Source organism: Rhinolophus sinicus, linkage group LG06 (assembly GCF_036562045.2).
Source record: "Rhinolophus sinicus isolate RSC01 linkage group LG06, ASM3656204v1, whole genome shotgun sequence".
Lineage (NCBI taxonomy): Eukaryota > Metazoa > Chordata > Mammalia > Chiroptera > Rhinolophidae > Rhinolophus > Rhinolophus sinicus.
This window is the reverse complement of record NC_133756.1, coordinates 21,506,688-21,522,332: the sequence shown is the minus strand read 5'-3', so window position 1 is coordinate 21,522,332 and position 15,645 is coordinate 21,506,688. Positions and strand designations below refer to the sequence as shown.

General features: G+C 37.5%; 1 protein-coding gene across 14 annotated transcripts in view; it reads right to left on the bottom strand.

Annotated features, from left to right (window-relative positions):
* The window catches only part of OSBPL9 (oxysterol binding protein like 9), a 129,801-nt gene that overhangs the window by 51,134 nt on the left and 63,022 nt on the right, over positions 1-15,645 (bottom strand). For 2 of the 14 annotated variants that reach the window (XM_019742786.2, XM_019742787.2), the window contains exon 1: positions 3,209-3,422. The exons of 6 other annotated variants lie outside the window; for them this stretch is intronic. In XM_019742786.2, the coding sequence (XP_019598345.1) occupies positions 3,209-3,235 (27 nt within the window). In that variant the 5' untranslated portion in view covers positions 3,236-3,422. Of the gene's footprint in view, positions 1-3,078; positions 3,423-15,645 lie in introns of those variants that run through there. 6 more of the 14 variants (XM_019742785.2, XM_074334712.1, XM_019742789.2 and 3 more) reach the window with 5 other exon arrangements.

Below are 15,645 nucleotides of genomic sequence, written 5' to 3'. Positions count from 1 at the left end.
AATAAGTTGCTCCATCAATAGAGCAAAGAGGCAAAGTTCTTAAAGGTGTCTCCAGAAATAAATGAACTCCAATGTGGAAAGGACTGTAAGTCTGAGTCAGTCTCTGTCTGTCTGTCTGTCTGTCTGTCTGTCTCTCTCTCTCTCTCTCTCACACACACACACACACACACACACACACACACGACTACCACTCCTTCATAACACAAATATTCATTGAGTACCTGTTGTGTGCTAGGTACTATCATCATCTTCAAAGAACATCTTTAAGAGCAATACAAATAACAGCAAATGTAATTAATCATTAATTAATCTCCTGGAATGAGCTCAAATTTTACCCCTTCCAAGCAGCCTCTCTGACTTCTCTAGCCACCAACGTGCTCTTTTTGCTCAGACGCCACCACAGAACCAATCTGTGCTGACACTATCAGTCTTCTTTCACAGAGACTGGGAGGGGGGTAGGTTCCCTGGGAATCTGTTCACCATTTATAACATAGTTGGCTAAACATTTTCTCCAATCCTGTCTCTCAGGTGTGGCCGAAAAGTCCAGGGAGCTCCAGGACTTAGGAAACATTTCTCACTCACAGGGATAAACCTAATTCCAGTAAAACCGAGCCAAAGGTTTGCACACTTAGGATATGATTAAGTTACATATTTTGATCATTTAACAAGTGTTTATTGAGTACCTACTAGGTGCCAAGCTCTGGACTAAAGACAAAGGCTCTGGGGATACAAAGATGAGTAAGGACCTATGATCTCTAGGAGATGAGAGTCTAATACAAGAATCAGATGGGTGAACAAAAAATATACAATGCAACCTAGTGAAAGCTGTACTATAAAGAGAGAAATGAACAAAGTGCTGTTGTAGCACACAAAAGACAACAGTAATTCTAACTCTGTCTGAAGGAAGACATCAAAGAAACAGTAACACATGAGCTGAGCTGTGTCTTAAAGGAAGAACTGGAGGTTTATCACCTGATAAAATTCTGAGCAATTATAATTTTAAGCAAGAGAAAAAGGCTGTGAAAGGACAAAGAGCTATGAAAGGCTATGGCATGTTTGAAATGATTAACAGTTCACAGTGGACGCCTTGGGTAAGAGCACCTGCAGCCAAGTCCAAGCTTGAGAGAAATTAGGATGAGGTTGTGAAGGGCCTTGAAAGGACAGGCCACCCAGCTGGACTTTGGCAAGAGGAACCCAAAACAGATTGTTAAGTACAGGAGTGACTTAGTCGGATTTGATTTTGGATAAAAGTGTATGGATAGAGGTGGTCTAGTGACTGGGAGACTAGATAGAAGATTTTGCAAAAGTCTAGGTGAGAAATGATGAGGGCTTGAATTAAAGCATTATCATGTGGAAAAAACCAGACCAAATCCAAGAGACATTACTAAGGCAAGTTTAACAGGACCTGGTGATGGGCATGGAAAATAAGGGATATGGAAAATGGCTTTAAATGACTAATTGCCTGTATGTGGTGGAACTTTTAGGGAGAGAGACTTGGCTTAGTTATATTTTCAACCTAAGAACTATTCTTTCAAACATAATCTTTGTTTAAACCTTTACTGAAAAATCTTCCTATATAATTTTTGGCTACGTGGATTACAGCGATCATAAAAACTGTCTTTTTCTACAGAATCCCCATAAACATCAGCTATCACTCTACAATAAAGTTTAGATACTGATAGAACTTCACCTATCTCAGGGGACATCCTACCACTTGATTTTCAGAATAAAAGCCTGATATCCTCTTTCTCAATCAATAGTCTGCAAACCATGCAACTAGGTAATTTTTCAATCAGCAGAATATCGTTGCTTCACAATGTTCTTTCCTAGCAGATCCAAACTTACATGGAATTAAATTCTCTGCTGATCTTAAAAACCGGGGATGGCTCAGTGGTTAATTACCAAACACAATCTTTTCACATCAAAAAAAGAAAACCGTAACATCTAGAACTTTAGAAATATCAAAATGGATGTGACCAATAACCTTTGCAGCCTAGTATTTATAGAGAGGCACTTCAAGCTTCTCTATCATCTTTCTTATTTCCCACTTAAGCTCTCAGACTAAAATTCTGATTTTCAGTGGTTTATATCTCCCCTGTGCTAGGAAAGGTACTATGTTTTTTATTTATGTTGTCTCTTGTTGGTCACAAAAAGTGAAAGTTAAAAAATTTTAAGTGAAACTGAATGAGAGATGTTAACACTATTCATTAAAGGGCTCTACCACCTACTCAGTTAGTTACAGGCAATGTACTGACAGATGATTCACAGATAGTGGAGAATTTCCAATTTAAAGTGCACTTCAAAAGCTCTTAAAACTGCAACTACTATTCTAAGATCGCTCCCAGCTTCTCCACCAAAACTAGGAGAAATAATTACTTGATTCATTTTAAATTTGCTAACAGCTAAAAAGTAAATAGATTAATCAACAAGCAAAAGCAAATGTCACTTCAAATTAGCAAAAAGTTCAATACACCTTTCACTTTCATAACAAAAATACTTAAGAACAGTATGAATGCTGCAAAAAATGCACTATTCAAATATACTTCCTAGTCTATTCATTAGACTCAACTTTGCTGAGAACCTAAACCTTTTCCCTCAGTTTTAATGAGTCCCGTACAACTATTCCAAAGTTTTCAATAATTTCTCACAAGCTACCCAAAAAGCATAAAACCATCACCCTCCCCACACACATACTCACACATAACAGCACCCATAATTATTACACACAAAAAGACTGGGCCAGGCAAGAACACTGTGCCAAAAAAGAAAACAAAATGTTTGACCTGCAACTGGAGATTCTATTAAAGGGCAACTGGTCAAAATTAAGCTTTCACATTAACAGAAAGCTTAACTTTTGTGTTTAAGCTATCTTGAGACATCATCTTGTGAAAGGAAAACAGAGTTCCACAAAAACGAATCGAAAAAGAGGAAGAGATTCCATCCAATCTGGTTTGGTGGCGAATGACCTCTCGGCGGAACAGGAGGCCCCTAGCCTCAGTCTCCAACCCATCTAGGCCGAAGAAGTGAGGAGAGCTCCTGGGAAAGAGAGGGCCTGGGCGGCCACATCGTCCTACTCACCCCAGAGGGCGGCGGGAAGGAGGCAAGGAGAAAGCGACATTCGCGCCCAAGGCCCCGGGCAGACAGCAGGGATCCCGGGGACTCAGGGGTGAGGGCCGACCCCTCAATCAGACCCTCGGGGTCTACTCACTCCGCAACTGGCCAGTAAGAAAGCCATTCGCCAAGGCCCCCGCCCTCTGTGCCTCCAGGGGACGGAGCCGGGGGCCGCCTCCAAGCACCCTTTTTTCTCCCCCCTCAGCGGGATCGCCGGGCTGCGGTGCACACAGTCCTGCCAGGTTCAGATGGGTCCCCGGGACACCCCCTTACCCCAACCCTTGTCCCGTCCCCGCCCCGGTCTAGGGGCCGTACTGATTGGCTAGGCCTGTCGGCTCTTAGCAAAGAGACCCCTGGCGATTGGCCATGGGTCACCTGCTGTAAGGGAGGTGAGCGGCTGACGATTGGCGGTTAAGCCAGTTTTGGGGTGGAGAGGAGGGACAGAGCCGGTTACCAGCCAGAGGCACAGGCGGCAGCCGGCAGTCACCTGGAGGGCTCAGCGCTCTGGCTCCGCGGCCCTGCCCAGACCCAACCCGGCCTTTTCTTTGTGGGAGCCTAGGGCTCACCCGGGGGCCAGGAGCCGCGCCCCGCCCCTCCCCGCGCTGGGACCTGTGCCTCAGGACACTCGACTGCGGCTGCCAGGAAAGGGAGGTCGGAGCCCGAGAGAGCTCAGCTTTGCTTCCGGTCTTCGGCCCGAGTGATGCCTATAGAGTGGACGACCGAGTAGGGACCGGGTCACAGGAGTAAACCTGCTTTACACCCACTGGTTTCTAGCTCACCATCCCCAATACTTTGGCAGCTGTGGAGCCTAGTTTCATCTTGCCAAGTTATCAACTGCTTTTGCTTACTTCCGGAAAGTTGTTTGTATCTGGTAGCGGGGAAGTAAAGAGGCGGAAGGAGTGAGGGGAGGAGACACTATATCAATAAACAAAAGCTTGGGTGCCTGTTTTATTAATCCAGAGAAACACCGTGGGCCTGCTGTTGTGCCACAGCTCCATAAGGAATGTAGGTGGCTTGTGAAGATGCTTCAGGAATCCAAATGTCGTAACTTCAAATTAGATCCCAAATCAGACTTAGAAGACCTCGACAGAGTCATTCAAAATACAGGAAATCACAGGCATAAATGATTAACTTACAGATTTGGAGTACAATCTTTTCTGTTAATATTTTATTTACGGTTATTTATACATACCTGTAAGTACTAAACTCCTAAGCAGCTAATAAATTTTTGTAGCTCTACAGATACCTGCTACAACAACTAGCATAGTGCAAACTGCACAAAAGGTTCAATAAATGCGTGCTGCACTCAGTGTTAAAGATACCTTCAGTTTGTTTTATGTAAATTTTTTCAAGACGTCCAACATCAAACGCACTCCCTTCTTAACATTCACTCCTCAAAAGCGTGGTCCTCTTCTAGAGCTCCCTGTATGAGTAAATGAAAACCTCTACCATCCACTCTAATATGCAAACCATAAACCTAGCAGTCCTAATGCCTCCCTCATTCCACATTCAATCCGTCACTAAGTTCTGTCATTTTTACCTCCTAAATACATTCTCAGTTCTGTCCATAGCTCTCTGGCATCACCACCACTCAATTACAGGTTCTGGCCTCTTGCAATAATCTCATCAGTAAAATCTTCCTGAATCTACCTTAGCGCCTCCAATCCATTCTCAACACTATAACCAAAGTAATTGGTTTCCAAAACCAATTTTATTACATCCTCCTCTCTGCCTCTTCCCGCTCCTTCATTAAAGAACTTCAACTGCTTTCCATTGTGCTTAGGATACAACCGTCTTTAACAATGGCCTGTGAGATTTAGCCCTCTCCCTACCTGCCCCCTAGCTCCATCTTATACCTTCCACTCCCTCCTTTAATGCACTCCACACATTGGCCTTTTCCAAGCTTCTTCAGTTTGCCATGGACCTTCCAACCTCAGGGCCTTGACACATGCTTTTGTCTTTTACACTGTCCCCTTGACACCAATCCCCACCCTTCGCTAATTTTACTTCTACTCATCATCATTTCCTCCCAGACTATGTGAATTCTTCCTATTATGTTTTCATAGCAACTTATGATAGTAATAATTTTACATGTATTTGTTATTTTAATTATACTGTTTTAATTTACATATAATGCATCCATCTTAAATGCACAGTTCAATATATTTTGATAAATGTATGCACACATGTAACAACCACATCAAGTAAGACAGAACATTTCCATCACCACAAAATTTCTGTTTGTGCCCCTTAAGCAGTCAATCCCTACCACTGCTGCTCTGCTTTCTATGTGCATTATTCCCTTTTAAAACTTGTTCATTTAAACTAAAAAAAAAAAATAGTTCACACATTTCTCTCAACCCGCCACTCCCTGCCTCTTGCAACCACCAATCTGTTTTCTGTATTTATGAGCTTTTTTTTAAAATTTAGATTCCACATATAAGAGAGATCATACAGTATTTTTCTTTCTCTGTCTGACTTATTTCACTTAGCATTATACCCTCCAGGTCCATCCATGTTGTTGCAAATGGCAAGATTTCATTCTTTGGATGGCTGAGTAATATTCTATTGTGTGTGTATATGTATATTTATATGTATATATGCATGCGCATGTGTATAACACAATTTCTTCATCCATTCATCCATCAATAGACACTTAGGTTGTTTCCATATCTTGGCTACTGTAAATAATGCTGCAATGAACATGGGGGTGCATAAATCTTTCTGAATTAATGTTTTCGTTTTCTTTGGATAAATACCCAGAAGTGGAATTGCTGGATCATATGGTAATTTTATATTTAACTTTTTGAGGAACCTCCATACTGTTTTCCATAGTGGAAAACCAATTTACATTCCCACCAGCAGTGCGTAAGAGTTCCCTTTTCTCCACCAATACTTGTTATTTCTTGTCTTTTTGATATTTCTATCATTCTAATAGGTGTGAGGTGATATCTCATTGTGGTTTTGATTTGCATTTCCCAGATGATTAACGATGTTGAGCACATTTTCATGTATCTGTTGGCTATGTGTATGTCTTCTTTGGAAAAATGTCTATTCAGATCTTCTGCCCATTTTTAATTAGATTGTTTATTTGCATTATTCTTTGATAAATGTTTATGTTTATTACTAGACTGTAAGCTTAATGAGGCAAGGATCTACGTATCTGATTTTGTTCAACATCATATCCTCAGTATTTAGCCAAATGCCTGGCACATATTAGGTATTCAATAATAGATTTACTATGGGCATAGATTCTGAAAATAAACAGTTCTATGATAAATATCAAAATATAAATATATGGTGATAGAGGAAAATACTATATTAATCTTGCCAGATGGACATGGTCAATGTCTAAACAACCTTCACTAATACCCTTTGAAATTTTCCTTTAATATCTGCTTCTCCAGCAGTTCATTTTGTGCCTGAGCAGCCCAAAGGGCTTAATTCAATATTAGCTGATCAAACAGTTCTCCAGGCCAAGAAGAAAAAGCCTACATCTCTAATTCTATGTACTCTACTGTTTGACCCTTATGTAAGAGACATAATACTTACTTATGTAATTCTTGCTTGCCAGTTCTTTCATGTGCTTATCAAACCAACTAGACAGAAAGAACCATGGGGTCATCAAGGACTTTAGATTTTTTTAAGTAACCACCATCATGGGTCAATAGTTTCAAAATCTAATGCACTATCATTTTTGACAGTTTAACGTAAATAGTTAAGTTCTAGTACATAAAAATTTAGTGGACCCAGTTATCATTAGTTTTTATTGATAAGCTTAAGTGTTAAGATTAGGAGTAATGGCAATACAGAATATGATTTATGACAGTCTCTTAACAATAATACTGAGTTTTTCCTTAATTGCATGTATGTGTGTATATGTGTGTGTGTGTGTGTGTATATGACTCTATGTTCTAGTTACATATTTAAATAGGTCACAGCTATAGTCCAGTTTCATACTACAGATAACTATTTGTTGTAGACATATAGTTCTCATTTTCCTAATCCTTATGTAAAGTTATTTTACAAAGCATAAAAGATGTAGCATTTAAAATGAAGAGTAGTTACACAATACAAGGCAAATTTACCCATTTTATCCCAAGAAACTGTAGGACTTCTAAGCAAATCTGGCAACTCAGGTGTTTTAAAAGATATCTACAAGTTGTTTCAGAAGTAAGTTAAATAACCAATGCCTTAAACCTATATATGACAACTGATTACCAATTCATGTATCAAAAGGATCTTTAATACTTATCTTTGAACTACACAACTAAGTTATTAAATTGGCACTTAATTTCTTTTTTTTGGTTCAAGAGAAAGAAGAATACACTCTAGTGATTAACAAGTATAAAAAAACCGTATCTTAAACTTATACAGTGATGTATGTCAATTATTTCTCAATAAAACTAGAAAATTTAAAAACAAAAAACTAAAAAAAAAAAAACCTCTAAATTTTCCTCTTGTCACTTGCTGCATTTTACAAATATATATCTATATAAATATACAGAGAGTGCCAAAAAAATGTATATACATTTTAAGAAAGGAAAAAACTATTAAAATTGTAATAGTCAATATATACCAATAACAAAAGATGAATACAAATCACATTTGACTTCTGCAATTACAAGAGGTGCTCAAAGTGGTTACCATCAGCATCCAGACACTTCTGATTACGGCGAACTACTGCTTGAACAACATTGACTAAAGTGTCCACTTGTATACATTTTTTTTGCACCCCTGGTATATATACACACATATATACACACGCATATATATAAATAAAACAATCTGAGAAAAATGAAAACACTAAGGTTCAGAGTGAAAGGGTCTTTAAAATGGCAAGAAGTCTACTGAGTAAACAATAGGCCAATTTTACCTATATCTATAAAGATGAAAAGAACATTTTAAATATACAGATTCATGTACTACTTTCAAAAATATTATTTCTGCTCCAGTCCACTAATGTTTACCTATAAATCACATTTTACTCTGATGTCATCTCAGACATGTATGACAATACTTTTGATAGAAATAGAAGAAAAAATAGGTTTAAAAAAAGTCAGTTTCCCTAGGAATTTGCCTGGCAACTCAGGCCAAATGACTGGAGCAGAAAATATTGAAAGACAACTCTTGGAAGGATATGTAGCTCCACTATTTTGTCTGACCAATACTTGGAAGTCTCAAAACTAAACGCAGCCAATTAAGTTTGCATGTTGAAACTTTGGCCAGATGGAATAAATACACCACTTGGCATATGGTAGAAGCAGTCCCTACATTATGATCAAGGCCACCATGTTCTAGAAGTTAGATTGTAAATCATTTGCAGTTCTCAATACACTATCAAACAAAAGAAATCTTAGTTCAAAGTTAGGAATGAACACCCTCTACACAGCCCCACAATGGCTCTGATGGTATACAGTACTGCCTTGCTCGCCACTGTATCTTTAGCATCATCTCACACAGGGGCTGGCATATATTAGGTGCTTCATATCTGTTGAATAAATGAAAGACCAGGTACTATGCTATAAAAATAGCAGCATGAACAGCTGAAAAAGGTTGAAAATGACTAGTCTAACAGGTGGAGGGACAGAAGGCCGATGTTTTCCTATGTGAGCTTTTTAGTACCATTCATTTTTTTTTTTTTTTAATTATGAGATAGGTACAATTGCCCCAATTTTTACAGGTAAAAATCTATATTGGTCACTTAATTTTCTTCTGAAACAACTTATAAATTTCATTAAAAACACATGAGTTGCCAAATTTGATTAGAAGTACACAGCTCCTAAATGCTCTTGAAATCCTGAAATCTGATTTGATTTAAAAATTAAAATATATTCTATAACACAATACCATTTTGATCAACTCTCTAAAAGCACATGGTTATAGCATTTCAAATAATTGAAAATGGGGTGAAGAAACTCTATTTCAATTACTTCGAAAACAATTCTATGGCAAGAAAGAGGATTAGCAGTTTGGCATGGACCAAATGTCTCCGTGGACATTTTGGATAGAAAAAAATATCCTGCAAGGAGAAAAGAGAGTCTCCCTCCCAAGGCATATGATTTTAGGTGCACAGAAGGTAAATGATGATTTTGCTCTCTCAGCATCCGAAAGACAAATCTGAAAGCCATGTAGGCTTATTTCCTCACTATTCTGAAAAGCTGAGCAGAGTGCTAGCTAAGAAGGTCTCAAGTTAACTCAGTACAAGAGAAGAGTACCAGTTCTTACTCGCCTATGAACTAGTCTCCCCTTTCTAAAAAGGCCACTTTACCAGCCTAGGAGCTTCCTCTCTTACGAAGTCATATAATGTTTTTTATTCCTTCTCTTGACCTGTGTTAGAACTGTGGCCACAGTTCAGTCAGGTCAGACCATGAAGGTGAACTGAACTGTGGGATAATGAAAGCTTGGAAGATTGCAAAGCCATCCTTGGAATATACTCACTACTCTTCCTACAAAATATTTTACTGTATCCTTCTAAATGAAAATATTAAAGCTGAAAAAAAAATGTGCAGAGCTCCTTGCCACAAGATGGGTGAAATGGCTTTCTATTGTGTAATTAGTCGTCATTTTAAATGTTCTAGCTTTTATACACTCTAACTTTACATTAGGATTAGGAAATTAACAAATGAGAACTACTATGTGTTCGTCTCTAAAGTAAGGGTGTGGGAAAAGCTACTGTTTTCATTTAATACACTTCTACATAGTTTAAAATTTTTTTATTAGCACTCCTTATTTATGTCATTATTGTAGTTTTTAAAAAATTCAATCCTCATTATGATTTTTGTTTTCTTCTTTATACTAGACTGAGCTCTGTAAAGGCAAGGACAATATGTCATTAATTTACAATTATATCATCTACAACTAGTATAGTGGAACACTTGAAGTGTTCAATAAATACTTACCAAGTAAGTTTTCTAAAATTATTCTCTATAGGATCTGAATTGAGCATGCACTATTTAAAAATCTTTTAACTTTATTTTGATAAAGAGAAGGCAGGAAAATATGTAAGTTCTAAAAGATTTCCATAAAGACACAAACTTAAAACAAATTTCACTTAAAAACAAATTTCTGGCAGTTAAAGGAATAACCTTTTGCATCTATAAAACTGTACCATCTGTTTAGTTGTTTCCCAAGAATTCAAGATAGATGGTCTACTACCAGTTAAACAGAATTAATTTTAAAAATGAATCCTAGAATGCTAAATTCCAGTTTAGGAGCCAGAGAATGTCTGCCTTCAATAATTATAACAAAGTTGGCAACAGGCCTTAGGGGAATTTTCCTTTGTTATAGGAAACCCAAGTAACTGGCTACTTCTCCAAATCATTTTACCCGTGGCAGCGGTGACACAGCTATACTGCAATCATTTCCCCTGAGAAACAAAGAGCCTCAAGGGAGAAAAACAAAATATTTATAAATATGATATAAAAATAAAATCGAATGAGGCCAAGGGAAACAATAGTGGCAATAAACAGATCTTTATATATCGAGAAATTGAAATGTATGTTTAATAAGCTAATCTTCGGGGGCAGCCAGATGGCTCAGTTGGTTAGAGCGTGAACTCTCAACAACAAGGTTGCCGGTTCAATTCCTGCATGGGATGGTGGGCTGTGCCCTCTGCAACTAAAGACTGAAAACGGCGACTGGACTTGGAGTTGAGCTGCACCCTCTACAACTAGACTTGGAGCTGATGGGCCCTGGAGAAACACACTGTCTCCCAATATTCCCTAATTAAAAAAAAAAAGAAAAGAAGCTAACCTTCAGTGAAGTAGCTTAACACTCAAGAAAAACACTCAAAAAATTTCTATTAATCTTAGTTACCCAATTAGACATACAGCCATTACAGCAAAGAGGGTAGATTCAAGGTCCTAACGCTAAAGATTAATTTCTCAGCTACTTTCCTAAATTGCACCTTAAATACGAAATTTGTGTTTGTCTATTATACCGAAGTATCTAATTTTGAAAAAAAGGCTTCAGAATGGCTTGACTGTTTTTTCTAGCCTCAATAATGATTTGCAATCTGAATTCTATCACATCTCCTTTTTGGATAATGATGTTTTACCCACAGATTCAATGGTAAGGTTTCTATTGCCCTCCCTCTTCCCCTCAGCCATATTCTTGTACAAGGTATCATGTCATTTCTCTCTAGGGGCTTGAAATCAAAGCCAATGGATAGTGAACAAATAGTAAAGGGCAACAATTATAAAATTATAAGACAATAGCAATGAAATTCCAATTTGATAACCACCTAAAACACAATTTATAGTGGCTTATATAATCCTATACATACAGGACAATTATAGCGCAATTTCTTGGCCCAAAGAATAATCACAGAAGACATTTAGTATAAAAAAAAATTTTAAGAGCAACTCATTTATAGCATAAAAGTAAAAAACTTAAAGGTCTGCACTACTCACTTAGACATCTACATGAGTGTTTTCAAATTGGGATCTAAAAAGTCTCCAGGACAATTTTCTGTTTTCATTTGTGGTAACCTGTAAAAATCAGTAAGATGCTCCTTGACTTACAATAAAGCTATCGTAAGTCGAAAACATCGTTAAGTTGAAACTGCATTTAATACACCTAACCTACTGAACATCAGAGCTTAGCCTATCCTACCTTATACGTGCTCAGAACATTTACATTAGCCTACAGGTGGGCAAAATCATCTAACACAATGAGTACACTGTGGAGTATCGGTTGTTTACCCTAGTGATCACATGGCTGACTGGGAGCTGCATCTCGCTGCCGCTGCCCAGTGTCATGGGAGAGGATCATACCACACATCACTCGCCTGGGAAGAGATCAAAATTTGAAGTATAGTTTTTGCTGAATGCGTATCACTTTCACCCCATCATAGAATAAAAAATCGTAACTTGAACACAGTCAGAACACATAAAAGTGGTATGACAGAATCATCACACTCTACACAGTAGTATACACATGATGAACTTAGAATCTATACCTAATAGTACTATTTTCACACTGTAAGTAATGACCCACTTTCAGCAAGGCAGTATGGTTCATCACATTAATGTTAATTTAGATTTTATTGCTTTGTGCTTTGTTTGTATTTAATTTGCAATTTTTTTTTGCAAATATAGTTAGTTCTATAACATTTTAAACCTAAGAAATTTATATCTAGCTTTACATTTGCCCACATTAAATAACATTATGATATAATACTTTATGCACTGGTATTCTGAGCTTGCAGTTGTTCTCCTAAAATGGGGCCCAAATTTTCTCAAGTTTATAAAGCTGATTTACACCTCTATGACAGCTAGACAAGCTGCTGTAATTCATTATATCCTATAAAATATAGGATACTGCAAAACTTACAGGATGTAACATCCCAAGTCTTCTTTCAGTGATCAATCCCTTGCTTGGCAATAAATATCTCAGCATTTAGTTGGCACTAAAGCTTACTAGTGTAAACAAAGAATATGAAAGGTTTCCCTCCATTAATCAGCATCATCAAAAATCCACTGAACACCTCTTACAGACTAATAAGGGGATTAAGAGGTTCAGCAGCCCCTCTGACCTCCTTTCAAGGAGTAGCCTAATTTAGTTGCATATAAATACATGAAAACATACAAGCTAACATACAACAAGTTTAGAATGACTATTGGAAACTCAACTTCCATAGGAATGGAAAGGAGAGAGATGATTTTAGTTGTCTTCTCCCATCCTCAGACTATACTAATTGCAATTTGCAGATACCCACAGAGGAGCAGAAACAACAAGAAAAGGAAAAGAGGAAAGATAAAAGGAAAGGGAAAAGGCAGACGAGATGCTCTAGATGAATTTACAGTTAATCAGAATGGAAGGAGGAATGGAATTAATATGTATTGAGTACCTTCTACGTACAAGGTGTAATGTTAGGGATATTATAATATCTTACCGCAACTACTTTATTAAGGATTTATACCTACTTCTAAAGATTAGATAACTGAGGTTTATTTACCCCAGATTACACAGCTAGTAAGAGGGCAGAGCCAGAACCTAAGTCCTCATCAGCCTGGCTCTAAAGATATTCTACTATACTATACTAACTCTTAAATCATATTTAGAAGCTTTGACAGTGCTTGGTAGGGTTTGCATGGTACTATGGGACTATACTATCAGTAAGATAGGTTCTCTCCCTGGTCTCATGAAATTCGTAATATCAAGTGGGAGATGAGTTATATAATATTATATTATTAAGAGATAATGCATGTAAAACCCCATGGTTCCTGACACATAAGAAATGCTCAAATATTCATTGCTGCTACTATTATTAAAAAGCAGAATGTTATATGGGCTACACAGAAGTGGAAATTACCGCAGCGGTTAAGGACGTAAGCGGCTGTTTTTCACTATAGTGATAAGAAAAATATAGAATGAAAAGGTAGTACGTGCACTGGATCTTGAATAATTGGAAAGGATCTTACAGAGGTAAATTTGAGGATTGGGGATGGTGAGCACTTGGAAAGAGCAGCATGAGTAGCAGCAGGAAAGATTTCTATGTGGAGCATCAGGTACATGTAGGGACAGGAGATAGAAAGGAATGTTGGGGTCAAATCAAAAAGAGCCTGCAAGTCCCTAAAAAGTTCTACTCCATCCTACAGGTAAATTTAAACCATTAAAGGTGCTTCACAGTTATAGATGCCTTAAGATCATTAACTACAGTCACTCACTTATAGGATGAAGAAGAGGATAAATTCAGGAACATTAGGAGGGCACCAGAAATAGAGATGTAACAAAAATAATAGTCATGGAGATGTAAGAGGATGGGTGTCAGTAATTCTAATAAAAAGAAAAACAAAAAAAAGAGTCCCCAGGTTTGGCAGGTTGTCAGTTAGCACCTAAAAGCATTCTCAACTTTCAAACCTCAATGGCTTAGAGAGCAATGCTGTCATTAACGGAAACAGAAAAACTGGATAAAGATATGAGTTTGGGGAGGAAAGGGATGATAAAGCTCAGTTTTCTTCATGTTGAGATTGAGTTCCAGGGAGACCTTAAACTAGCAAAATCCAAAAGAAAAGAATGTAATACCAAAGCTAAATATCAAAAGAGATATAAAGATCGGAGAAGGAAGAGTCATTCAAATAGAAGTTTTAGCTGAATCCATGAAAATGGTGGGGGCTGATGGAGGGTGAAAGAGTAAGGTCACCGTCTCAAAGGAAACATGATGCAGTCAAGAATATGGGTGCAGTATTAGTCTTGGGAAAGAGAAATATTTTTTCCTTTGAAATATGCAAAGCAGAGAAATAAAGTATAGGTGAAGTCACTAAGAACTATTAGAGAAGAGGAGAGACTTTTCTCTATCAAGAAGGGAACAGGCTGTAATTAGACACTGAATACTAATGAAAAGATTCCAAATAGGGATTTAATTGGAAATCAACAAGACATCAATAAGAAGACCATTAAATAGTTATAAATATCCAACAAAAGTTAGATAAAATTTAAATCGTGAGAGATACAGCCATCTTAATTTTGTAGACTCTAACAGTACTAGAAGCAGAGAATGGAAACCAGAATGGTATACAGTACAAAATACTCAGTGACAAGAAAGTCTAAAGATGCTAGCAAAATCAACGCTGAAGAAGCAGACTATAAGGTCTCTACTGGGGAGTGAAATAAACAAAACCAGAAAGGTACTTAATGACCAGAGAAAATGGAGGAGTAGAGCTCAGACCAAAATGAAAGGAGGAGAAAGTTCAGGAGAAGTAAAGTGGTAGAAGAGGATGATGGTAAGAAAACTGTGGTTAAAATAAAACACTTTTAAATTCGGTATTATGGAGGTGGTGCAGCACTTAGTAATGACAATACCAAAGCAGCATATTTTAATGTCTAACATAGAGGTGAAATTCAATGGAAAAGGAAGAAATGTAAATACCTTCTCCCACTCCCATTTGGAAGAGAGCTCGCTCCATGAGGACCTACTCCACAGTGCCTAATAGTATGTTATACATCTCACAGTACTCAATAAACAATGGAAAAGCAACCTATACATCATCTGTTTGTTCCTCAATTCCTTCAATTATTTCTTCATTTAACTAACTGCTAGTGGGCACTACTTAGAACGCCGAGTTCTGGGAGCGGGCATGGTAGGAGTTGTTGTATTAGCAATGGCAGCTAACACTTATCAAGTTCTTACTACAGCGAGGCATTATTGCAACAAATTTGCATTTAACTCATTTAATGGTCAAAACAACCCTATAAAGTAGGTACTTTTATTCTCCTCGTTTTATAAATGAGGACACTGGACCTCAGAAAGAGTAAGTTCAATGTCAATAAATGTAAGTGGGGCACCAGAGTCAGGTCCTTCACCACACTTCACTATCTCTGGGAACAGAATCTTCACCTTTTTGTCAGTCAAATTAACATTTAAGCACATACTGTTTCCCTGAAAAGACCTAGCCAGACCATCAGCTCTAATACGTCTTTTGGAGCAAAAATTAATATAAGACCCAATATTATATTATATTATATTATATTATATTATATTATATTATATTATATTATATCCAGTCTTATATTATATTAAAATAAGAC